Consider the following 24,990-nt stretch of genomic DNA (forward strand, 5'->3'; position numbering starts at 1 on the left):
CAGTGTGTAGTTGTTGACGGTGTTAAGTCCCCTTACCTTCCCTGTCCCGTATGTGTCTCACAGGGATCAGTCCTTGGCCCCTTGTCGTTTTCATTGTGCATTACTTACTTACTTACATTAACAATCTGCCAGATGTTTGTCACAATTTTAATATCCACATGTATGCAGATGATGCAGTTATTTTTACTCATGGTCTGACAATTGACGCAATCTCATCCAAACTTACAAATGCCTTATCGATGATCCAGCACGGGCTTAAAGACAACTGCTTTGTGCTCAATACTAAAGAGACAATGAGCTTGACATTCACAAAAAAACCAATATCACAAAACAATCTTGCAGTTTTCTATAGATGGAGAGGTACTTGAATTGGTGTCTCAATTCAAATACTTGGGAATCATACTGGACTCTAACCTTCAAGCTGTGGTGGACCAGGGTAGCATCTGAAACATGCAAAACAGGGGCTCTCCAAGACCAACCGTGGGCACCCCTGCTTTGATATGTACTTAAAATAGGTTTTTAAGTTGTTAGGATGTTTTAGTTGCTGGGAATCGGCTCACGTCACTGTTTCTCCACAGAAAAGCACTAAGACAGCAATGGAGCTGGGCCGGACGTTCGCTACCCTCTTCTCCGACATCTCCTTCAGACAGAAGCTGCTGGAGACCAAGACCCAGGAGGAGTTCAAAGAGGCACTGGTGTTCCAGAGGCACCAGCTGACAGCCACCAACCAGCAACCCACCATACTGGGGAAGGAGGAGACCGACCCTCGCAGTCACAAACCGCTCAAGGTGGGTAGCTGCCCTGATCCTCCTGTTCCTCACTGTCCTTCACGATGCTTTCAGGCCAAAATCCAGATTCACACATTGACATATGTTTTGCAGCAAATAATGTAACAAAGCATCATGTAGCATTTTGATGTTACGTGATGCTTGATGGAGACATTTTTTGTAATTTCTTTTATCATTTTGTGTGTTTATAGTCCTTTTGAGAATCGATTTTGTTGTTTTGTGTTTTTGTTGTCATTTCAATTGTTTTTGTGTGTTTTTGGGGGGTCATTTTGTATATGTTTCTGTCAATTTGCGTGTTGATGCTGTAATTATGTCATTTTTAATTCATTTTATGTGTTTTTTTATCATATTGTGTTATGTCGGTTTGTGCTTTTAAAAAAAAGAAAAATGTGTTTATTTTTCTGTCGTTTTGGTGTCGCTTTGTGATTTTTTTATTGATGTTTCTGTCCTTTTGTTGATTTTTCTTGCAGGTAAAGATTTTTTTCCCTTTTACTCCAAATTAGAAGAAACTAAATTTTACATTTATATGTGATTCTCAACAGGTACTGTATATAATGAAACATGTTCGCGACCCTATAAAAATGGGTCTTGACCAAAAGAATCAAATGAATGATGCTTTTCTATAGTTGAATATTAAATGGTGGAGCCTTGTTTTAAAAGCTTTAAAGGTGTAGTTTAGAATGAAATGGGCGTTCAAGCACAAATAGGGATTCCCTGCTCCGTCTTTCAGTTCGGGCATCCTTGGAGATCCCTGCACTACATGTAACAACTATTTTTACATTCTCCTTTGTCTCCTCCGTCCATCCCCTTCACCCTCCTCATCTTCCTCCTCCACGCTCCAGCAACCTGACTCTTCCATCTTTGCTCTCCTCGCGATCAATCAACATCAATTCTTGCCAGGCCTCTTCAGCGGGTAAATGACCTCACATCTCTCACAGCACTGTCAGAACTCACCAACACACACGTCTCCTGAGGGGATACGCTCAATGCCACGAACCAACATCTCTTCCTAATGTTGCCGTTGACAGACCTCGGCTCCTGGACATTTCCCCTCGTGTGCTTCTCTTGTTTTTTAGAGTGGCAGGGTTTGGTTTGGTGCTCAGCTCGGCGCCAAGAAGGATTGGTTCAAAACTTAAACTATAACAAGCTTTCATATACATATTAAATCTGAGCGCTAAATATGTTTTTTTTTTTTTAATTAAAAACGTGATTGAATCGTCCAAATAAAAGTATGTTAAACAACGTTTCTACCAAACAGGACAATTCTTTGAGTAAAAATACCAAAATGTAATTATTTCAGTAACTTTTTTAGTGTGTTAACCTTTAAACCAGTGTTTTTCAACCTTGGGGTCGCCTGGAATTTAAATGGTGTCGCCTGAAATGTCTAGTAATTGATCATTTATATATAACTGTAGCAATGATATGCACCTATTTTCCATTATTGTGTTTAGTGAACATGTTTTTTTAGCACATTTTAAACATGTTCAGCAAGAGGAAGGCTGCTGTGGACTCGCACCGATATGAAGGCGAGAAAATAAGTGGATTGTTTCTGCTGCGTCAGCATTACTGGATAGAATACATAAAAAATATGCTGCGATAGGCTTCAGTGTACATGATGAGGCGAGACAAGTTTTTTTTTTTTTTTTCCTTTGTTCTCCTCTTTCTATCTGTCCATCTGTATCTGACTATCTGCTGTTCTTCTTGTTTTCCCCACCTCATTGACTTTTTCTACAGTCATCCCAGTAGTGTTTTTCCTGCTTATTTTCAACAGTGTCTTTATTCTCCTCTTTTACTCACACCTCCAGTATTTCATTTTGAATATGCGGTCACTCTATGCCACATGTGTCAAACTCAAGACCCGGGGGCCAAATCTGGCCCTTTAGAATCTCCGACGTGGTCCACAGGATTAAGTAAAAAACAACATGCATCATTGTGTAAATTGCAAACTAATTTAGTTGTAGACATATCAGTCTTTACAAATAGAGAAATTCAATTGAACCCCACAATGTTTGCAGGGCTCACTGTTTTCCTATGCGTATGTCACATGATGGCAGAAGAAATCGTTAAAAGAACTCTGAATTTTCCTGAAATTCTGCAAAGTTTCTCAAATTATTAGCCAAAATTTCCCCAAATTAAATACAAATTGTTCACTAAATGAGGGAAATTTAAAGTAAAGATCCTTCAGGGACTGATATATGTCACTTTTTGCTTGGTTATTTTCAGTGCCTTACATACATTATATATCATTTCTCATGTGGAAGTGCAAACTCAGGCATAATCATTTTGAAATGAGTCGTTTTCCCACCTAAAATCTGCGGCACACTTCAGATTAAACTGCTCCATATTTGGCCCCTGAAATGGAATTAGTTTGACACTTCCGCTCTATGCTCTCCCACACCCGACCTACTATTAAGTTAAAAAGTTAAAACCCAAAAATGTAATGTAAATATTAGTTTAAATTCTATCAAATATCACAGCAATCCGTGACGTCACTTTAAGCAAATTAGGCGTTTCAATTCCCAACCAGTTTTATTGAATATTTCTTTCATTACCTCTGCCAAGGAGGTAATATTTCCACCTGTGTTTTTTTTTTTTAATTTATTTTCACTGTTAGGAGATCAATACACTGATTCTGGATCAGTTTGAAAAATAGAAAAATCTTTCTCATTATTGCCAACGTTGTGGATGTTTGCGCTCTCTCTGATTGGTCTTGTTTACAGAATGGGTTCATATTTAACCCCTTTCCCCTTTTAAAGCTACAGCCTTTTGAAATTGGGGAGTTCCCTAAGTAAGCACCTAAAGGGTTAAACATGAGAACAGACTAAAATGGTTAAAACACAATAATGTGAGAAACTGAAAGAAAACAAACAAGTGTAACAATCAAAGCAAACATGGTAATGCAGTGTTGATGAAGTACTTTTTTCTACCAAAGCTCTTTAAGATGACAAATGTGTGTTTAACCCCAGTCATGCATCTTCACTCACTCACAAAGACCTAGGACAGCTTCATTAATACAGACGGTTCAAATTATCTTCTACACCTGAGATGAGCCACTTTTATCACCGCTGAGCCACAAAAATGTGATTGTGTGATCCTAGGGCCACACTTTTTTACTTGTGTTTTTGTCCTTTTGTGTATTTTTCTGACATTTTCTGTATTTGTGTTGTCATTGGTTTGGTTTTGGAGTATTTTTGTTAACGTTTTGTTTGTTTGGAGTCATGCATTTTTGTGGTTTTTGGATTATGTTGGATATTGTTGTGTATTTTTTCAGTGTTGTGTGTTTTAGATGTTATTTTGTGTGTTCAAAGTCATTTTGTGGTTTTTTGAGATATTTTTGTGCATTTCTCTTCTGTGTTGTGTGTTTTGGATGTTATTTTGTGTGCTCAGAGCCATTTCGTGTACTTTTTGGGCTCGGTTGGAGTCATTTTGTGTATTTTTTTTCAGTGTTGTGTGTTTTTGATGTTATTTTGTGTGTGTTTGGAGTCATTTTGTGTATTTTTCTTCAGTGTTGTGTGTTTTAGATGTTATTTTGTGTGTTTAAAGTCATTTTGTGTTTTTTTGGGATATTTTTTGTGTATTTCTCTTCAGTGTTGTGGGCTTTTGATGTTTTTTAGTGTGTGTTTGGAGTCATTTTGTGTATTCTTCTTCAGTGTTGTGTGTTTTGGATGTTATTTTGTGTGCTCAGAGCGATTTTGTGTATTTTTTGGGCTCGGTTGGATATTTTTGTGTATTTTTCTTCAGTGTTTTCTGTTTTTGATGATATTTTGTGTGTTTGGAGTCATTTTGTGTATTTTTCTTCAGTGTTGTGTGTTTTGATGATATTTTATGTGTCCAGAGCCATTTTGTGGGGTGGAGTTGGATATTTTTGTATATTTTTCTTCAGTGTTGTGTGTTTTGATGATATTTTCTGTGTGTTTGGAGTCATTTTGTGTATTTGTTTTGGGGGCTGCACACATAAGTTGTGGGCCACCAGTTGCCCGTGTCTGGCCAATCCTGGTAATGCTTCATCTAAATGCGATGTAACAATGAACTGGTTTCATCTTTGTTCACTACGATGGCTGAAAACAAACCTCTTTCTGAGCCGGATGCAGCCCCGGGATGTTTTTGCTGCAGCGTGACTTCAGATCACGGAGGACGACACGAGTTAAAACGCCTCCAACCAATATGAGAATCCAGTCTAAAGTGCATCATGAACCAACATCAGTAAAAAGCCAACCACGGTTTGTGGTGAATTGGTTGCATGTCTTTCCGTGAACTCCTAAGTTGGGCTTTCTGTTTTACTTTCGGTTTTACTGTGCTGCCAAAAATAGTCCAGATGATAGTGGAGAAAGGCGTGCACGGATGTTTGATTACAGTGTAGTGATATTTTAAGGACAGAGTCTGCTGTGACTTAATGATTTTGTGCTTTTACTCTTGTTAATGGTGCTCCCTCTGTGTGACCACTAGAATTAATGAGGCCTGACGGATAGAGAAGGAAGAGCACTTGTTTGTGTGCTGCACGGATGGAAGGAGCAGTGGAATAGAGGGATGAATAGAATAGCCAGTGATTAAGAAGGTGAACGTTGGAAAGGTGGATGTCATGGTTTTCAACTGTCTGGGACCTACCAAACATGCATTTAAAAAGCCCTTCTCGTGACGGACATTGCAAATTAGCCTTGGCTATAAATGTTGTAGTGTGTTCACACGTGTCCCAATCAAATAAATGAATAAATAAATAAATACCAACAGACTTCATAACAAGCTGCAACCTAAACATTTTAGATCTGTATTGTGAGTCCTAGAGGGTTCCTGTCCTGCATGTTTTCAATGCTCCACTGGTCCAGCTCATCTAAAGCATGCAGGACAGAGGCAGGAGAGCACTTGAGCACCACTGCTGTAAAGATTAGAAAAATACATGGGCTAGGGTTAATGTAAAAGTTATGTGTGTGTGTGTGTGCACACGCACTTATAGTGTTTTCACACATTATGGTGTGTGTATTGATGGAAAAATGTGTACTTTTGTTTTTTTTTTTTTTTTTTTTTTACAAATTTACATTTGAGAATGACAGTTGTTTATAGATTTTCTACCTTTGGATACGAACAAAGGATAATATTTTTGTCCAAAGTCTCACATATGTACAAATCTGCATTTTTGATCTTGACAAGTGGTGGTAATCATGAAGATAAATAATACAGATAGCTCTTATTAAATGACGATTCTCTGTGAGTGTCTTTACCTCCACCATGGAGGTAATATTTCCACTGCAGTTTGTTTTTTTGTCTATTAGCGGGATTAGGTCAAAAGCACTTAATGCACTTAATAAAACATTTTGAACCAAAAGTCGACCTTATACATGGAAGATTCCATTATGTTTTTAATTCTACATTTCAAAAATTCAAATCTTGGTTTGTAGTTGACCAATCTTTATGAAATTTGACTCAGTTATCTCAGGTTGGTTCCTAAATTACTCCACTGAGTTTCATACAGAGCAGATCTGGATTGCGCATTTTATTGCACTTTTCTGAATGAATCAGGGTGGTGATACAGTAAATCTGGACCTTATTTGCACTAAAACAAAGGAAAAAGGTCTGAATTATTGCTATTCAGGGATTATTATGCCCTGCGTTTGTAATCACAATGAGATTAGAACTACACCCCTGATTTAAAGTGATTCTTTTTTCTCCGCAGTGTAAAGATTTCTTTAAAGCCGGCCGGGGGATTTATGAGGACCTGTGCCGCAGACTGCCGTTCTACCCGTCGGACTTCACAGATGGTGAGCTAGCCTTGGACTCAGAGTGAGAGTGAATCATCTACCTTATTATATCGCACCGGGGTGCTTCTGGCAGCTCCTCGTTTGTCTGTCACCTTCTGGCTGGGCTACAGTCGTGCTGCATCTGTGTTACATTGAGCGCCGTCGCCTCTACCTAAAATGAATGCAGTCGATGCCTCACCACGGCCCATATGCTCCCAACGTCATTGTAATCCAGCATGTCATCAGAGATGGGAATTGGTGTATACATTTCCATCGCTAGCGCAGCAGGCTGTTGGTTTTATTGACCCATCAAATCGTACACGGTTCCTGTTTCCTATCAAACACACACACACACACACACACACACAAACATGTATTGACCTTCGATGTTTTTCTTATTCAGCACAAGAAGAGTAAATTCAAAGTTCATGGCAGCTCATTTGTTGGGATAAATTGTTGTTTTTTTTTTAATTAAAAAAAATGGTTGGAGCTGCTTAACTGAAGCTAATGAACTGGGTTGTGTCACACCGACAACAACCAAAACATGCTCCTCTTCCAGCCGCTGTTTGACTGTCTCCGTTTAAAATAAGCTACGTTAACTTCCTGAGTCATGTGTTTGTCAGCAGATAATGATCATCTGATGAAGGTCACAGGACCAAAATCATTGTGATCACATTAGAGGCCAGTTTTATTCCAGAATGAGTTATCCATCATTGGGGTGGCTGCTCTCACTAACAGATGAATGGCACACAACTGAGGATGACTCATGTCTTTCAAAGGGCAGTGAATGCCGCTTTTGCTTTGCTTTACTGGATGAGCTTGAGGCTCCATAAAGTGATGCTCCTAAAGGATTAACTCTGCAAATGCTTTTGTCGTTAGGAAATGAAAGCCTCCTCCACTTTGTTACGAGGTGGATATCACACATCACTCATGTGTTTGTCTCCCCTCAGGTATCATCGGCAGTAATAAAACTCTGCTCAAGTACATGACCACAGCCATCTTCCTGTACATCGCCATCCTCCTGCCCGCCATCGCTTTCGGCTCGCTCAATGACGAGAGCACACGTGGCGAGATTGGTACGAGGACGCACCCAATTACTCACACAATGTGTTCTTACTGTGGAAGACACATTTACAGCTAGATTATTATTAGTGATGTATGGTTGGTATTAGTGATGAACAGTTAGTATTAGTGATGCATGGTTAGTATTAGTGATATACAGTTAGTATTAGTGATATACTCTTAGTATTGGTGATGCACAATTAGTATTCGTAATGCACAGTTAGTATTAGTAATTAATGGTCAGTATTAGTGATGCACGTTAGCATTAGTAATGCACGGTTGGTATTAGTGATGCACATTTAGTATTAATGATGCACAGTTAGCATTAGTGATGCATGGCTAGTATTGGTGATGTACTGCTAATATTAGTAATACAAGTTAGTATTAATGATGCTCTGTTAGTATTAGTGATGTACAGTTAGTGATAGTGATACATGGTTAGTATTAATGATGCATGGTTAGTATTAGTGATGTATCATTAGTATTAGTGATGCACAGTTAGTATTAGTGATGCACAGTTAGTATTAGTGATGCACGGTTAGTATTAGTGATGCACAGTTAGTAATAGTGATGCATGGTTAGTAATAGTGATGCACAGTTAGTATTAGTGATGCATGGTCAGTATTACTGATACACAGTTAGTATTAGTGATGTATGGTTAGTAATAGTGATGCACAGTTAGTATTAATGATGCGTGGTTAATATTAGTGATGCACAGTTAGTAATAGTGATGCACAATTAGTAATAGTGATACACAGTTAGTATTAGTGATGCACAATTAGTATTAGTGATGCACGGTTAGTATTAGTGATGTATGGTTAGTAATAGTGATGCACAGTTAGTATTAATGATGCATGGTTAGTAATGGTGATGCACAGTTAGTATTAGTGATGCACAGTTAGTATTAGTGATGCATGGTTAGTATTAGTGATGTATGGTTAGTAATAGTGATGCACAGTTAGTATTAGTGATGCATGGTTAGTATTAGTGATGTATGGTTAGTAATAGTGATGCACAGTTAGTATTAGTGATGCACGGTTAGTATTAGTGATGCACAGTTAGTAATAGTGATGCACAGTTAGTATTAATGATGCATGGTTAGTATTAGTGATGCACAGTTAGTATTAATGATGCATGGTTAGTATTAGTGATGCATGGTTAGTAATAGTGATGCACAGTTAGTATTAATGATGCATGGTTAGTAATAGTGATGCACAGTTAGTATTAGTGATGCACAGTTATTATTAGTGATGCATGGTTAGTAATAGTGATGCACAGTTAGTATTAATGATGCACAGTTAGTATTAGTGATGCACAGTTAGTATTAATGATGCATGGTTAGTAATAGTGATGCACAGTTAGTATTAGTGATGCATGGTTAGTAATAGTGATGCACAGTTAGTATTAGTGATGCATGGTTAGTAATAGTGATGCACAGTTAGTATTAGTGATGCACAGTTAGTATTAGTGATGCATGGTTAGTAATAGTGATGCACAGTTAGTATTAATGATGCATGGGTAGTATTAGTGATGCACAGTTAGTATTAATGATGCATGGTTAGTAATAGTGATGCACAGTTAGTATTAATGATGCATGGTTAGTAATAGTGATGCACAGTTAGTATTAATGATGCATGGTTAGTATTAGTGATGCACAGTTAGTATTAATGATGCATGGTTAGTAATAGTGATGCACAGTTAGTATTAATGATGCATGGTTAGTAATAGTGATGCACAGTTAGTATTAATGATGCATGGTTAGTAATAGTGATGCACAGTTAGTAATAGTGATGCACAGTTAGTATTAATGATGCATGGTTAGTATTAGTGATGCACAGTTAGTATTAATGATGCATGGTTAGTAATAGTGATGCACAGTTAGTATTAATGATGCATGGTTAGTAATAGTGATGCACAGTTAGTATCAATGATGCATGGTTAGTATTAGTGATGCACAGTTAGTATTAATGATGCACGGTTAGTATTAGTGATGCACAGTTAGTATTAATGATGCATGGTTAGTAATAGTGATGCACAGTTAGTATTAGTGATGCATGGTTAGTAATAGTGATGCACAGTTAGTATTAATGATGCATGGTTAGTATTAGTGATGCACAGTTAGTAATAGTGATGCACAGTTAGTATTAGTGATGCCGACAAACCTTGCTTTGTGCACGTTATTAAAGACGTGTTTGTTTGTGCCCTCCAGATGTTAGAAAGACCATCATTGGGCAGAGCATTGGCGGCGTCATCTACTCGCTGTTTGCAGGCTCCCCACTGGTCATCCCTCTAACCACAGCTCCCCTCGCCATCTTCATCAGCGGTAAGTTCTCACCACTTCACTCCAGCTCGTTTCCATCCAAAAGCCTTCAATAGTTCACTGCTGAAGTCCAATCAGAGGACAGAGTAAATAAGCTGCTAAACACATTGGCTGCACATTGTGCAACATTTTGGGCTAATCATCCAATCACATGGTTGGATCGCAATCAGCACTGACAGATTTACACATGTATCTCTGAGCCAAAACACATCCAACCTTAAAGATGATTGTGAAGATTTTCACGGTCTATGTATGCTTGTGTGCTTTGAAAAATATGTATGTACATTTTGTTTTCCTGGGAGTTGTGAATAAATCATAGTCAAGAAGGTCCCTTTCAAAATAAAAGGAGAAGATCAGTACAGTAGCTCCCCTGGTTTTAAATAAAAAAAGAAAGAAATTGAGCCGTACTTTTTTCACATTGAATTCCTTTTTATGTTTTATTTTTTTTAATTTCTTTATTCAGCACATTGAGATATTCTTTAAAAATAATGTATTATTATTATGGTTGAAATTGTATTTCCAGAGGACGTCTCTGAAGCCTAAAGGAGATTATTATATCAGCTACCATATTGTTATATAATTTATATTATTATAATAATTATATTAATAATTATTATTATTATCTGACTTACAATGTATTTTTGTCTGCAGTGATCAGAGGAATCTGTGACGACTACAACCTGGACTTTCCTGCTTTCTACGCCTGTATTGGATTGTGGAACTGCCTCTTTCTCATCCTGGGTGGGGTCTTCAACCTCAGTCTGCTCATGAAACTCTTCAAGAGGTAGTTTGATGAGCACGCACACAAAAACACACATACACACACACACACACACACACGATACATTGTTCTCGCTTTATCCTTTTTTTTATTTCGGCACAATCCAATTTATTGAATCAGTTCAAACACTTTCTTTCATCTGCTGGCTTGCTTTGCTTTCACTGTTGGATGGGAATTTCTGCCTGTGGAAAAAAACAACACACCAGCATTCAGAGTATCCATATCCATATATTCCTACTACAAATTTCTCTTATTTGCATCTTTTTTTTTACTCTTATGCACGAGTGCTACTTTCGTCCTTTGGCAACAATAAATAAATAAATTAATCTAATTAGTCATGCTAATGTTTCAGAAGCATGTCCTAGAGTAGCCTTATTTAAAAGCAATGCACTCTGAAGATTTGTTTCTCTTTTTCTACAATTCAGAGCTATCTGAAGTGGCCTAACGCTGCCTGCGGCTTTAGTTTCCAAGGTTCTGTTGAAGAAACACAGTGTCCATGACACAAGGAAAAATATCTTGTTATCATTCAATGTGTCTTGAATTTCTCGTTGATGTTTCTTCAGGTCTACAGAGGAGGTCATTGCGCTCTTCATTTCCATTGCGTTTGTGGTGGATGCAGTCAAAGGCACAGTGAAAAGTAAGTTTAGGCCACATTTTTGGCTTAAGAGTGCATTTTCAATTGAGAAAATTGTTATTTTTTGTTTTTTTAAGCTTCAAAATGTAATAATTTTTTTTTTAAATGTTAGAATTCCCATTACAGAAGTGATACGATTACTCCTTGTAATAGAGAGGCATGATAAATATTGTTTTTAGTGACCCGACTAGTCAGTTTAAACTGATTAGGTCCTTCCCCTGCTAGGTCCTTAGCTAACCTAAAAATGTGGGACTTGTCACTGGTATAGAACTTCTTCCCAGTCTCAGAAGAAGACGGCACATTTTCCATCTGCAATACATGGAACACAAAGATTCAGGGTTTGGGGTGGAGAAAAGGAAAGGATTGCAGGAAGCTGCTGGGGCGCGTGCACGTGTGCAGCCTCTTGTGGGCACCACACTCGTTCCTCGGACGGACGGGCAATGAAGGCTATAATCCCTTCGCTTCATTCTGATTCAGTGAGATGACGTGTGACGATCTTGCGTAGATCTGGTTGAGAAAACAAAGTTCCAGGTGGCAGTCGGGGAGGAGGAAGGTGGGAGGTGGGGTGTCTAGATGAGAGAGGCCTGAACGGCTGGATGTGGGGAGCCAATGATGATAAGCGATTTGTTTTTAATTCAGGCAAGCACAATTTTGGTAGCCTTGAGTCCTGGTCTCCAGCAGTAATTCAATAGGGTGGCCTTAACTTGGAAGCAGGGCATTTAATTTCTCCAAGTTGGTTTTAATTCCATATAGACGTCCCAAAGTAGCCTCCTGCTTACTTTTGAGTTTGTTCATCACATGAGTCTGTGTATTAGGAGCCCTGCCCCATCCATCAGAAATGACTGGCAGCCTTCCCAAAACCGCTGCCAACGTAATACGGACTTTGCGATAGGTCAGAAAGCTGCCAGCTCCAATCAGCAGCATGCCTGCTATTATAATTCCATGCGTGTAAATGTCCTCCACGTCCTCAACGGAAAGAATGGACATACACACGACCCTCCACTTATCCCAGGAGTCAAGCTAGTATCCAACCGCAAACTGTCAGGACAGGCGGGCTCACCTCTGCCCGTTCTTTTTTGTCAAAGAAATTTGGTTGATTGCATTGAGAGACCAACTGATCAATTCCATAATTTTGGTTTTTGGATATAAATGTAGAAAGAGGGTCCTATTAGATTCACAAGACAAAACAAGCAGCAGCAAGGGCAGATAAGGATGGGAGAGGGAGCAGAGAAAAATGTGACCGCCTTCGTCGAGGAAGAAAGTAAAGGACACACAAAACAATTACTCAGCTACACAAACTGGCAACAAAAATGAGAAATAAATACATATTTATCTTATTTTTTACTTTACTGTAGTTTCCCACATTTTACCATTTAAGAAAAATTGAAATCAAGGGATTTCACAAAGGAAGAATAACAAGGTAAATAATAAAATAAATTAGATGATGGATATTTCTTTTTTGTGTATTTTACAGCTGATTAAGGACCCCTAAATCAGGTACCACAAGGGGAAGCTTAACCACTATTAGGTTATTTATTTCAGGCTCAGAAAATGTAGTAATTGAGAACGTAATTGTAATTGATTTTCCGAGGATAAAAAATAATTGTAATTTAATTGTAATTGGAAAACAATACAGGTCACTGTAATCGTAATTGAATTGTAACTCAAATGTGTAAATGACCCCAACCCTGGTGGTTCATGTCATTAGTGAGTGAAGTAACTCTGGGTTAAAGCTCCATTCAACACCTTGAGCGTGTGATGTCAGTCTTTCAGAGGTACTACCATGCTCCAATACTGGCCAACAGAAGCACAGAGGACTTCTCCCACAGCAGAGACCTGATAGGGGCCAATCGGAGTGAGGCGGTGGCGGTGGCAGGACTGGGACTCGGCACGCTCCCTGAATCGTTGATCCACTGCACCCGGGAGAGGCCAGTGCTCTGCATGCTGCTGATGCTGGGGACGTTATGGATGGGCTACACTCTCTACCAGTTTAAACGGAGGTACGTGCAGAGCGCTCAGGATAAATCATTTAGATGGGAGCGCTGCCTGCCCTGGTGAATACTTTTTCATACGTTCCTGAGTGAGGGTTGGAGATGTTTCGTAGACTCATATTTTTAACCAATAAGCCTTCACTTCTGATAGCCAAATTAATCAAATTACCAGTAACCTCAAAGCTTGATTCACAAACACTTTGAGTAGGTGTTATCGAGTGTTCCGCAGCTACTGGTTCAACAGTAATCTGAGTACACCTTTTGCGGCCTCTGTGTTTTGCAGATTTTTTTTTACAACGCCATTTTGCATACATTTTTTTTTACAGCGTATGAACGCGCATTGTGTTCTGCGTCCTGATGGAACACATCAGCGTCGTTATCCTCTTCCTGCTTTTTATATTTTTTAATTGTATTTGTCCCTCTCTGTCTTCCACTGCCTGTGTTTCAGTCCATTCCTGCACGCCAAAGTGAGAGAGGTGATGTCGGACTGTGCCCTGCCCATATCCGTGCTGCTGTTCTCCTTCATCGGCTCATACCTGTTCAGTGACATCGAGCGTTAGTATCACTTTATGCTTCACTTTGACGATAACCACGAGAGAATAAAACTGTCTGCTGTGATCTTGCAGTAAAGCATTTTATGTTGTCCTGCTCACTCACAGATTTTTCTAAAGATTCTTCTGGTCTTTTACTGCTACTTTACCTACACACTGTACAAATGACAGAGTAACTTTATGAGTAGAAAGAGGTTTTATTGTGCTCGTTGCTTGAATTAGGAGCTAACTACCGGTAATGCATATTAAGCATTACATTTCTGACCCCTGATTTACATTTTAAGGTATTGTGTATTTGTATATCATCAAATACCTGCAGTTCCCTGTTTTTTTAGATCCGAAAATGGCATTTCATGATTTAAAAAAACACAACTTAGTTTAGCAGTGGCATCATAATATGAGATGTTTTTTGCTGATCAGGTCATTATTTAAGCACAGACCAGAATGGCTGAATAAATACTTGATCAATACTTGATTCTAGACAAGTTGATACTAGAATGATAGTATATTAAATATAGGTATATTCTATATTCTAGACTGGTAGATGCTAGATTATTGGCAGGTATATACTAGTTTCTAGATAGGTACATAATAGATTGGTTGAAACTTGATTCTAGAAAGGTAGATATTAGATAGGTGGATACTAGATTCTAGGTAGTTATACACAAGACAGGTAGATATTAGCTTATAGACGGGTAACATACTAGTTTCTAGATATGTATATGCTACATTGGTTAAACTAGATTCTCGACAGGTAGATACTAGATATGTAGATGCTTGATTGTAAATAGGTAGATACTAGATTGTAAATGGGTAGATACCAAATTTTAAACAGGTAGCTAGATGGTAGTTCATAGATAAGTAGATACTGCATTGGTAGAAACTAGATTTTAGATTGATAGATACTTTATTCTAGATAGTTACATACAAAATATGTAGATACTGGACTCTAGATAGTTATCTACAAGATAGGTAGATGCTAGATTTGTAAATACTGTATGTGTAGATATTAGACTCTAGATGGTTATGTACAAGATAAGTAGATAGTAGATTCTAGAAAGGTAGAAAATAAGTAGACACTAAATTAAATGAATACTAGAAGGGGGGTTGATACTACATGCTATACATGTGTGTACTAGATAGGTAATTACCAGATTGGTGGATACTAGATAGATAAATACTTATATTCTAGACAAGTAGATTCTAGATGATAGATACATCCCATGGAGCTAAACTATGTTCCAATGTTTCTCATGCTCTTTGTTAAAGTCTCTGCTACCTTCGTTATTACAGATGCATTGTTGACCTTAAGCAGTGGCCATGCATGAGAGATCTGTGAAATGTCAGAATTAGCGCTGTAACAGAATGCACAAGGGTGTTTTTTGTTGTTTAGCTATTCTTTCTTCTACTCAGACAAAAAGTGTTCCTTCTTCTATATCCCCGTGGCGGCAGAGGGGCGTCCCTCAAACTGAAGTAATCGTCTCGTTCTTTGTCTTGGTCGAGGATAAATTGACGTGTGTAGTCAGGAACGAAGCCGCCAGGTGAATGGATGACTTGCGTTGACACTGAGACCCTGAAACCTTCACGTACAGGATTCTGTTGGCTTCGTTTGTCTTTATAATTGCAGAACTTTAACATTTGCTGGATGTGCTTTCACACTCTCTTGTTTTGAATCTTATTCAACAATTTTTTTGCACAATGATTCACATCAATCATTGATGCACCCAACATTTCTCATAATTATGTGCAGGGTCATATTCTGAGCGTTCGTTCTTTGCTTTTTAATGAGGGAGGAAGTGTTAAAGTAGAGCAAAACAAAGGCGATGATCTAGCGTGATGTTTCATTTGTACTTGACAAAGCTGCTTTACAGCGAGGCATAGCTTTTGATGCAGTTACCCCATCAAAATGATAGAGTATTGGAAGTTGTAGTGACATAAAAACAGATTTAAACTCACTCTTGCCTCCAGTTATGTTGTGCCTTCGCTGTCTGTTAACGCTGCTTTTTCCAGGCTTAGACACGTTGAAGGATTTTTAGTTTCTATCCTCCTTTGCTGAGCATCATTTTGAGTCTCCATTCATTGTTGCCAAGGCAGCAGCTGGTCTCCAAAGAGTCGATATAAAAGCACCAACACCCTCAACCGGATTTCAATTAAAGTGCACGGCCCAATTTTTCCCTTTTTAACCCTCAGAGACACAAAGTCCGAGGTAGTCCAGGCATTATCGTGACCTCTGAAAGCATGGAACATGAGCAGTGTATCTAGCTTTACTGTATCAATAACTATAATAAGGTGTAATTGATGTTTACATCAGGATAAAATGAAACTTGTTTTGTTTTTTGGCTCACAGTTCCTGTGTTTAAAGTTCATAACCGCCCCGTCTTCAACGTGGCGCCGTTCGAGCGCCTGTCGGCACTGAACGTGGTCAGCGCCATGGGCCTCGGCTTCCTCCTCGCCCTCCTCATCTTCATCGACCAGAACATTGTTGTATCGCTCACTAACGCACCAGAGAACAGGTAAAAACAAACAAACTCATCTAAACCAGCATTTAAAGCCTGTGTATAGTAACAGGAAAACGTGGTTATTGAATTTTGAACACTGAAGATAGAGCAAATTTAAGTCCTTGTATGAATTGTTTTTTTCTTTCCCAGTCATTTTGTGTGTTTTCGTTGTCTTTTACTTCTCTTTAGTGTGCTTTTTTTGGAGTCTTTTTGTGTATTTCTCTTGTTGTTTTGTGCTTTTCTGTCATTTTGTGTATTTGCTTTGGTGGTAACAGTAGACCGAGGGTCACATGTGGCCCGCGAGCCACAAATTGCTATGATTGATCCTGACTTTAAAGTGATTTCATAAATTGTTTTCATAACAACCCAAAAAAAAAAAAAAAAAACCTTCACCGTTGTTAAAAGTAATTCAAAAGTGGCTCTTTCATTGGTAAAGAGTCACTGAAGTTACTGACAAATGAAATGAATATAAAACGAGAACACGACTATCCAGAAGAAAACAAAACTGTTTTGTAATGGTAATCCCGTCGATGATCCACAAACTCCTTCAGTCCATTACGATTTAATTTCACTCCTTTGTGTCTGTAAATCAAATAACAAAAAAAAACCAACTCAAAATCACTACTCACAGCTTATTATTGTGGTTTGTTCAATTATTTTATTCTTCTTTTATTTTCAAGCAAAATAGACTGACAAGTACAACTGGTCTGTCTAAATTCTAAAATTACTCTAAAAGAAAAAAGAAAATGCTTAAAAACAACAACAAAATTTCTAGTTCTGTCTTGTATTAATGCTCAGATTGATCATTATACTAAATGCTGACATAAATGTTAATAATGTGGCCCTACTATCAGACCATCACATTTTTGTGGCCCTGTGTGGCTTTAAGCTTAAGTGTAAAAAAAATCTAAATGTTTTAAACTTTGTTTCGAGGTTAAATGCAGCTTCATTTGAAAGTACAAACGTCCACACTTTCATTTTTGTCGACAAAACCAGTCTTTGTACAAGCAGTTCTTTTCTGAAAATGTTTAGTTTAAGGCCATCCCCAACCTCAGGGTCACGCTGCCCTTTGTGTGTCTGTGCACTTTATTTTTGGCTGGTGCACGGCGCTGTTGATTATCCGTGTGTGTTGCTCCTCAGGTTGCTGAAGGGCACGGCCTATCACTGGGACCTGATGCTCTCAGGCCTCATTAACATCCTCATGTCGGTGCTGGGGTTGCCCTGGATGCACGCCGCCTTCCCTCACTCTACCCTACACGTGCGCCAGCTGGCGTTCGTGGAGCAGCGCGTGGAGGGGGGCCACCTCTACGAGACGTGAGTTTCCCACCCCGACACCGGCGCCACTAATCAGGCGCCCAATTAAAGGTCGTCACTGGAGTGTGCGGTAGGGCTACAGTATCCTGCTGCTCGCTGATTGCATGATTACTGTGTTACCACTCGTTTTCTCACGGTGAGGGAGCTTTAACAGGACCAGGGGATTAGCGTCATCTTCCCGACCACGCAGATATGTACTAAATTATAGTTTTTGCATGTATAGGGTTACTGAAGCTGTATTTTGCTGTAAATAGAGGATTAAAGAATGTTGGAAAAGATAATTAGTTGTCCAAGAGTGAGCAAAGCACAGTCCTTGAAAATTTCTTCCTCATTCAACGTGTCATCGTCCATTGGCGCAGTTCAAGAACTTTGCAGCATTGATGTTTTTATTTTCAAATAAAAAGATTGAAAGCATGAAAAATGTTTGGTGGAGGAAAACATGTTGTCCTCCGAATGAAGAGGACAACATCCGCCGCCTCTCACTGACTGAAGCCTGAATCACTGCTGTTTACATCAGGGCTCATAATCAGAGGGAGCACCTCAGGTTATTGCTTGGTGCTCACTTTAAAAACACAATTTTGCCACAATCTCACAGCAGGAACAGAATGGAGGGATGGGTGGATAAGGTGACATTTTATTTTAATTTAAACTGAAAACAAATACAATCTGTGGAATATGAAGTTTTCCAATGAAATGACCTAGAAACTAAAAGTACAAACATCTGCAAACCTAATGAAATGATAGCTTTTCAAGCACTAACAAGAGTTACTATTTTAAAGCACTGAACGTTCTGTTATTCTACAGAATGTCATTATGATTATCAGCTACACTCTCCCTCACGTCGCTAACTTCTTCCTCTCTGGTTCAGCCTGTGATTAGCTGTTTACATTACTTGCACTACTTTCTGCTATTAGGATGCTTATCAAGAGATGGATGAAGTTATCACTACCTGTTTTTGTCAGAGTGAGATCTTCTTTATCGGTGGAAACACCAAAGTGTAACGCTTAATGAAGCTTCTTTCACATTTTCACGAGAGTCGACTCTTTCTGCTCCCAGTGGCTCTTCATATTTTTTTTGTAGCTGACAAAACGTAAAAACATACACTTTATTTAATTCTATTAAAAGTCAAAGAAAACAGTTTATTCATTCATTCATTTATTTATTCGTTTGTTTATTTTAATTGAATCCAAATCAGGCCAAAAGTTCAGTTAATGTCACTGTTGGATGAAATGTTTCCATGACTCAGTCTACATTCAGCTCTGAGTTTACTTTCACGTATTTCACTCACCACTCCCCTTTCCACTTATTTCACTTACTGATCATCTCATTATTCCCAAATGTTTTCTTTTCTATTAAATAAAGCCATACCTGACCTTTTCCAACCTTTTTTTGCACTAAAACACATTTTTTTCACTTTTAAAAATCGCCATAACCCCACCAATCAAAAGTTACTAATAAATGACACATTGTATCTTAACCCAAGAACACTATTAGTAAAATGATGAACCTCGTCACTAACGTTGGGTGATTTTTACTTGATATATTATACCATATACACAATAAAAATGAAAAATTAATGTAAGAACAAAAAATTGTTGAACCTGGAAACTTGGTCTTTGGTCCACCCCTTTCTGGGACATTTGATCCTTCCCTGTTGAAGGCATCGTGTCCTTGATGCATGAACAGCTGCAGGAGATTGGGTAAAAATTATGACTAAAATATTTTATCTCCATATGATTTCCCTTGGAAATCACCACTTTGTGATATTTATTTACAACTACTCCACTAAAAAAAAAAAGATAACGTGGAAATTTCTTACTTTTTCATACATACGGGGTAGTAAATGTGGGACACTATCACTATTGCCAAGAGAAAATCACCCAAACATGTGCCTGGAGGAAAAAGTCGGCTTTAGAGTAGGAGAACATCCACACCTTCTAAAACATCAGAGAATGTAAATACTGTATGTTTGCTCAGGTGAAAATCAGCCACCAATAGTGTTCTACGTGTAAGCACAAATAATAACCACATCATTTCAGAATGTACCCAGCTACTGTGAAACCTGAACCTAAAGAGGTGAATCTTTGTAGTGTATCAGGACTAATGGATTCCCTGTCTAATGGTGCGTTCACACCAAACGCCTCTTGGACTTCAAAATCGTGCATCGCGCGTTGTTGGACGCTTGTGCTCATTGAATACAGACGTTTGTCACCAGCGTCGAAGATGCTTGGGACGTGCTTCGAGGGGAGGTGCTTCTCTGTTGGCGGTGGCTTTCATACAATGGATGATATTGTGGCGATCAGTTACAGTACATTCATAATTCACCCAGTGACTGTGAAGTGGTGGGGAACATTGCGTAGAGAAGGCAGTGCTGCCAGTCAGATGTATTTTGGTGTGACTCAGTGTGTGCACTGTGATGTTGCTACTTCCGTCTCTCCCGTGCCCAGTTTGACGACCTGCTGACTCGCGTTGGCGCTTGCATCTCCTACCAGGACACCAACTACTGGTGCTCTATTCCAGCAGAAGACCCTGTCCATATGTCTCCGCCTCCGATTAGTGTTTTTTCTTCTTCTCATTATTCTGAATACGTCACGGTTGGGGAACGCTCCTGATTTGTCGACGCGCCACGATATGCCCCAAAAGTTCAACAATCCCAACTCCAGCGTCGGCCGCTTTGGAGGTGCCGGACGCACGTCAAAAGCATCCGCCGCGCGAAAAGCTTCAAAACGCACGCGGGACGGACAGCGGGACCTCCGACGCTGCCTAGAAGTGCGTCCACCATATATTGTGAATGTAAATCTAACGCTTTTGATGCTTTCAACATGTTTGGTGTGAATGCGCCATAAACAAAAAGTATTCAGATAAACCCATTCACTGACAGAAAACACACCATTCCCACCTAGACGCTAATGATACAGACTTACTGCATAGCGATAAAGGTTCAAAAATAAAATAAAATATCAAACATAATAAATTGTTATTCCCCCCCAGTGTAGGCTCTGTAAAACCTGCCCCCCGGGAAGCCCACGGCCATGAAAAATCACCTACATAAACTCCTTTATGTGACTATATGTATATATATATATATATATATATATATATAGATTTCTTCCTATAAAAGATTATCCTATAGATTTCTTCCTATAAAAAAGAGGGAGTTGTTTCTTCCCACTGTCGCTAATTGCTTGTTCATGTGGATCTTGTTGGGTTTTTTCTTTCTCACTATGGACTCTATTTTTTTTAAGTGCTTTGAGATGACTTTGTTGTAATTTGCGCTATATAAATAAAGTTGAATTGAATTGAAATAGAAAAAACATAAATTGCAGCATAGGCCCATCAGGAGGGAAGCAGGGGAAGAAGAAAAAAAGACATATACAGTATGCACATAAACATATCTACATATAAATATGACTCTGAATGTCAAAATGAATTTCTGTGATTGCAACCATGTCGGAAATGAACTGAATAAATAAATGAAATAAAATAAATAAATATATACATACATACACAGGTGAACATTAACCCACACTTCAAATGAAAACAATACATTATTAGAAAACTTCCATGCAAACCTACAAATCTACTCGTCTGAAGTTTTCTCATGTGCTCAGATTAATTTCTTTCAACAGGAGAAATAAAAAAATACAATTTCAAGTTACTAATTTGGTTTCAAAACATTCAATTCAATTTCAATTTGTTCCTTTCAAATGCAATACCAACCATTCAAATTCAGTTTCTAGTGGCACAAATCTCAGCCCGTACCCCGGGGACGACAAAATGTTTTGGTTCCAGCCGTTTATATCGAGAATTCCAGTGCAGAGTTCTCTGAGTTGGTTGAAAGTTTGGCAGCTCGTCCGTTAGATTCGGTCAAATAAAAAAACAACGTCTTGTTTTAAAATCTGTAAATATTTACGTATTGTCCTGTACGTGTGTGTGTCCTCAGCATCGTGCAGGTGAAAGAGACCCGGCTGACGTCGCTGGCGGCCAACATCTTCATCGGCGTGTCGGTGCTGCTGCTGCCCGTCCCGCTGCAGTGGATCCCCAAGCCCGTCCTGTACGGCCTCTTCCTCTACATCGCTCTAACATCCATAGACGGCAACCAGATGTGCGACCGCATGGCTCTCCTCCTTAAGGAGCAGGTGAGGGAGCGAGGTCTCTGCAGATCAAACAGTTGGAAGAACCGAGCCCAGTTAAATATGCAAACATAATCACGTCGGCGCCTACCTGTTTGATTGAAGCAGAGGTCTTTATTATCCTCAAACAGAAATGACAAAACACTAGTTATCTTAACCAAGATTCTCCTAAATACAGGACAGTGTGTACATTTGACAGTTTTTGATGAAAAGATAGTTTCAATCCACACTTGACAGGATTTAAGCAAAAAGTGTACCCCCCCCCCCCCAAAAATACATCTTTAATTTCCCCAGACTGCAGATTTCGACCCACTTCAAGGTCCCGAACCACACGTTAGGAACCTCTGTTTCAGAAGATATCAGTGTAATTTGAAGGATAAGAGTGAATCCCTCCAGAATAAAAGCCCCTTCCCTTTTCCAAAGTGAAAACCGACCTCTTATCATGTGTCCGATTTAACCTTCCTCTCTAATCGTTCCTCGCCAGCATCACGCACTGGCGCCTCCAAATGGCTGTAGGAGGAAATGACTGAGGGTCAGGTCTTAACAGTGACAGTTTCATGCAGGCATCTTGACAGACACAACACAAACATGTTTCCTGTTGACGTCACCTCTGCTAAAATATCCTACCTGTGGTAGTCGGAGCAGTGGCTCTTCAAAATAAAATAGAAAACGAGTCAGATCTCAGAAACTTCATCAGACATTTTGGGATTTATATTTTTAAAAATTGCATTAATTTAAATATCCTTTAAAAATTCAGTAAAGTTGTATTATTAACAGAATTTTGAACTCAGTTGAATTTTCATTTGGTCGAGATCTCATATTTAAACTGAAATTTTAATTTGATTGTTTTCATATTTCTTCTTCTTCTTCTTCTTCTTCTTCTTCTTCTTCTTCTTCTTCTTCTTCTTCTTCTTCTTCTTCTTCTTCTTCTTCTTCTCCTTCTCCTTCTTCTTCTCCTTCTCCTTCTCCTTCTCCTTCTCCTTCCTCTTCCTCCTCTTCTTCTTCTTCTTCCTCCTCTTCTTAATATTAAGCTTTATTCTAGTTGTTGTATTTGTTATTAAACTGTATTTCTAAGCTTCAGTTTTAAATTATTAAAATTGTATTTATTTATAAGATATAAATAAAATAGTACTTGATTTTTCATTTATTTAATGAAGATTTATTTATTTTTAAGATAAAAAAACATATACTTTTTTTATGAATTTGTTTTAGCATTTTAATGCAGCTTTTTGAGATTCGCACCATGAAGTGATTTATAAATACAATTATTTAATTTTTTTTAGGTTGTTAAGGTGTAAATCATGCACAAACACAGCATGATGTATCTAATAAAGTGTGTATATTTCTAGCTTTAGGTGCCGTTGATGTTGATAATCATCGGTTGTTTTACTGAATTTGTTTTTCCACAGAGCTGAAAATCAGATGTATCATGTGATCAGTGAACTTGATCAAACCTTAGATTAGATGCATTAGTGCATGTTTGACCTGAGATGTTCCTGCACCCGCACACAGAGGGAACATATGAAGTGCGAGTTAAATGTTGTGAAATGTGCACGTTGGGATGTGGGGACACGAGCACACAGATTGTGTTTTAATCCACGCTGATCCTCCTGCAGACGTCCTACCCTCCGACCCACTACATCCGCAAAGTGCCCCAGAGGAAAGTCCATTACTTCACCTTCCTGCAGATGATGCAGCTGCTGGTGCTGTGCACGTTCGGCATGTACCCCATACCGTACATGAAGATGATCTTCCCTCTGGTCATGATCCTCCTAATCCCCATCAGGTACCACGCAAGGAAACGTAGTTCATCAAGTGTATTAGGGCAGGGTGACATTCAGCATCTGGATACGCACACACACACACACACACACACTGATACATTTACATTTTGTACATATTATATACTGAGTCTGATTTTATTGCCACTTGTGAGGACATTGTCAGGTTTATGTGACTTATGAGGACCACGCTGTAACACACTCATATTTTGAGATGTGGTCAAATGTGAAACCAATGATACATGACTTGAAAAAGAGTGTTAAGTGTACGTTAGGTTCCATATTTGACTGCTTCGGTCTAAAATCAAAGATGTGTGAAAACCGTTAACAGAGTACACACTTTTTTTTCTCACAATTTTTTTTTTAAATGGGCAAGTTTAGGACTTTTAGTCAAGGAGCATTTTTTAGAAGGTATACAACGCTGCAGAATCCTCATTTTGGCACCTGTTAGTGTCTAGGATTTATTACATTTATGGGTTTGAGCCCATTTGACAGTAAACATATAAATGTGATGGCTGGAGTATGTTGTGCATAATACAATAGGATATATATATATAATAAAAGTCACTGCTTTATTGCTAAGGGGGCCTAAATGATGAATAAAAAAAGGAGCTAATCTGACTAAACAGAATACAAACTGCAATAAACAAACATTTTCCAAGTATGTGTTTAATCCTTGGTACATGTAGGTAGATTAAAAATGATTTTGTTCAACAATGTTTACCATACACGTTTTACCAATTATTGTTTTACACTGAAAGTAGAAAAAAAAAAAAATATATATATATATATATATTTCAATTATTTTATTTAAATCAACCAGAAAAAAAGAGGGATGTAACGATTAATCGTAAGGGAGTTAAAAATCGATTCATAGGTATCCCGGTTGATACCGATTTTCTGAAAATTGGATCGCAGTGTAGGCGGTGGGCGGAGTCTGCTAATACTTTCTTTCTGGCCGCCTTCTACTCTTAAATATGTTAATAAAAAGTCACGTTTTTCTATTAGCTCTGTCTGCTAGCATAGCTTCTCTTCTTCACTGCAAGATATTTGCATGCCAACCGACCACTGGGTTACCAGCGCCCTCTGCTGGTCCAAACAAATGACGTAAATCAGTGCAATCACGTTTTTTTTTTTTTTTTTTTTTTTTAAGTCCAATTGTTTAGGCACAAAATACATTTTAAGTTGCACTTTAAAAAGAAAAAGAACTATTATGCAGTTTTGCATTGTTTATTATAGAACCAGAATTTAAATTAATAGGCTTCATTTTCATTTGTATTATTTCTTTATTTATTTCATTCAAGATTTATTTTTAGTTAAATTGCATTGTTTTGAATAGTTTATCAAGGAATTCTTTTGACAATGAAAAATAAAAGGAAAATAGTACAGTATTTTCTAGTTTTTT

General features: G+C 38.4%; 1 protein-coding gene across 3 annotated transcripts in view; it reads left to right on the forward strand.

Moving 5' to 3' along the window:
* The window catches only part of slc4a11 (solute carrier family 4 member 11), a 137,441-nt gene that overhangs the window by 107,895 nt on the left and 4,556 nt on the right, over positions 1–24,990 (forward strand). For all 3 annotated transcript variants that reach the window (XM_028437333.1, XM_028437331.1, XM_028437334.1), the window contains 12 exons: positions 579–788; positions 6,457–6,541; positions 7,471–7,596; positions 9,792–9,905; positions 10,554–10,686; positions 11,247–11,320; positions 13,083–13,317; positions 13,757–13,863; positions 16,207–16,372; positions 17,498–17,671; positions 21,615–21,810; positions 23,421–23,590. In XM_028437333.1, coding sequence (XP_028293134.1) covers positions 579–788; positions 6,457–6,541; positions 7,471–7,596; positions 9,792–9,905; positions 10,554–10,686; positions 11,247–11,320; positions 13,083–13,317; positions 13,757–13,863; positions 16,207–16,372; positions 17,498–17,671; positions 21,615–21,810; positions 23,421–23,590 — 1,790 coding nt within the window. The remainder of the gene's footprint in view (positions 1–578; positions 789–6,456; positions 6,542–7,470; positions 7,597–9,791; positions 9,906–10,553; positions 10,687–11,246; positions 11,321–13,082; positions 13,318–13,756; positions 13,864–16,206; positions 16,373–17,497; positions 17,672–21,614; positions 21,811–23,420; positions 23,591–24,990) is intronic.

The sequence above is a fragment of the Gouania willdenowi genome, chromosome 22 (assembly GCF_900634775.1).
Source record: "Gouania willdenowi chromosome 22, fGouWil2.1, whole genome shotgun sequence".
Taxonomy (NCBI): domain Eukaryota; kingdom Metazoa; phylum Chordata; class Actinopteri; order Blenniiformes; family Gobiesocidae; genus Gouania; species Gouania willdenowi.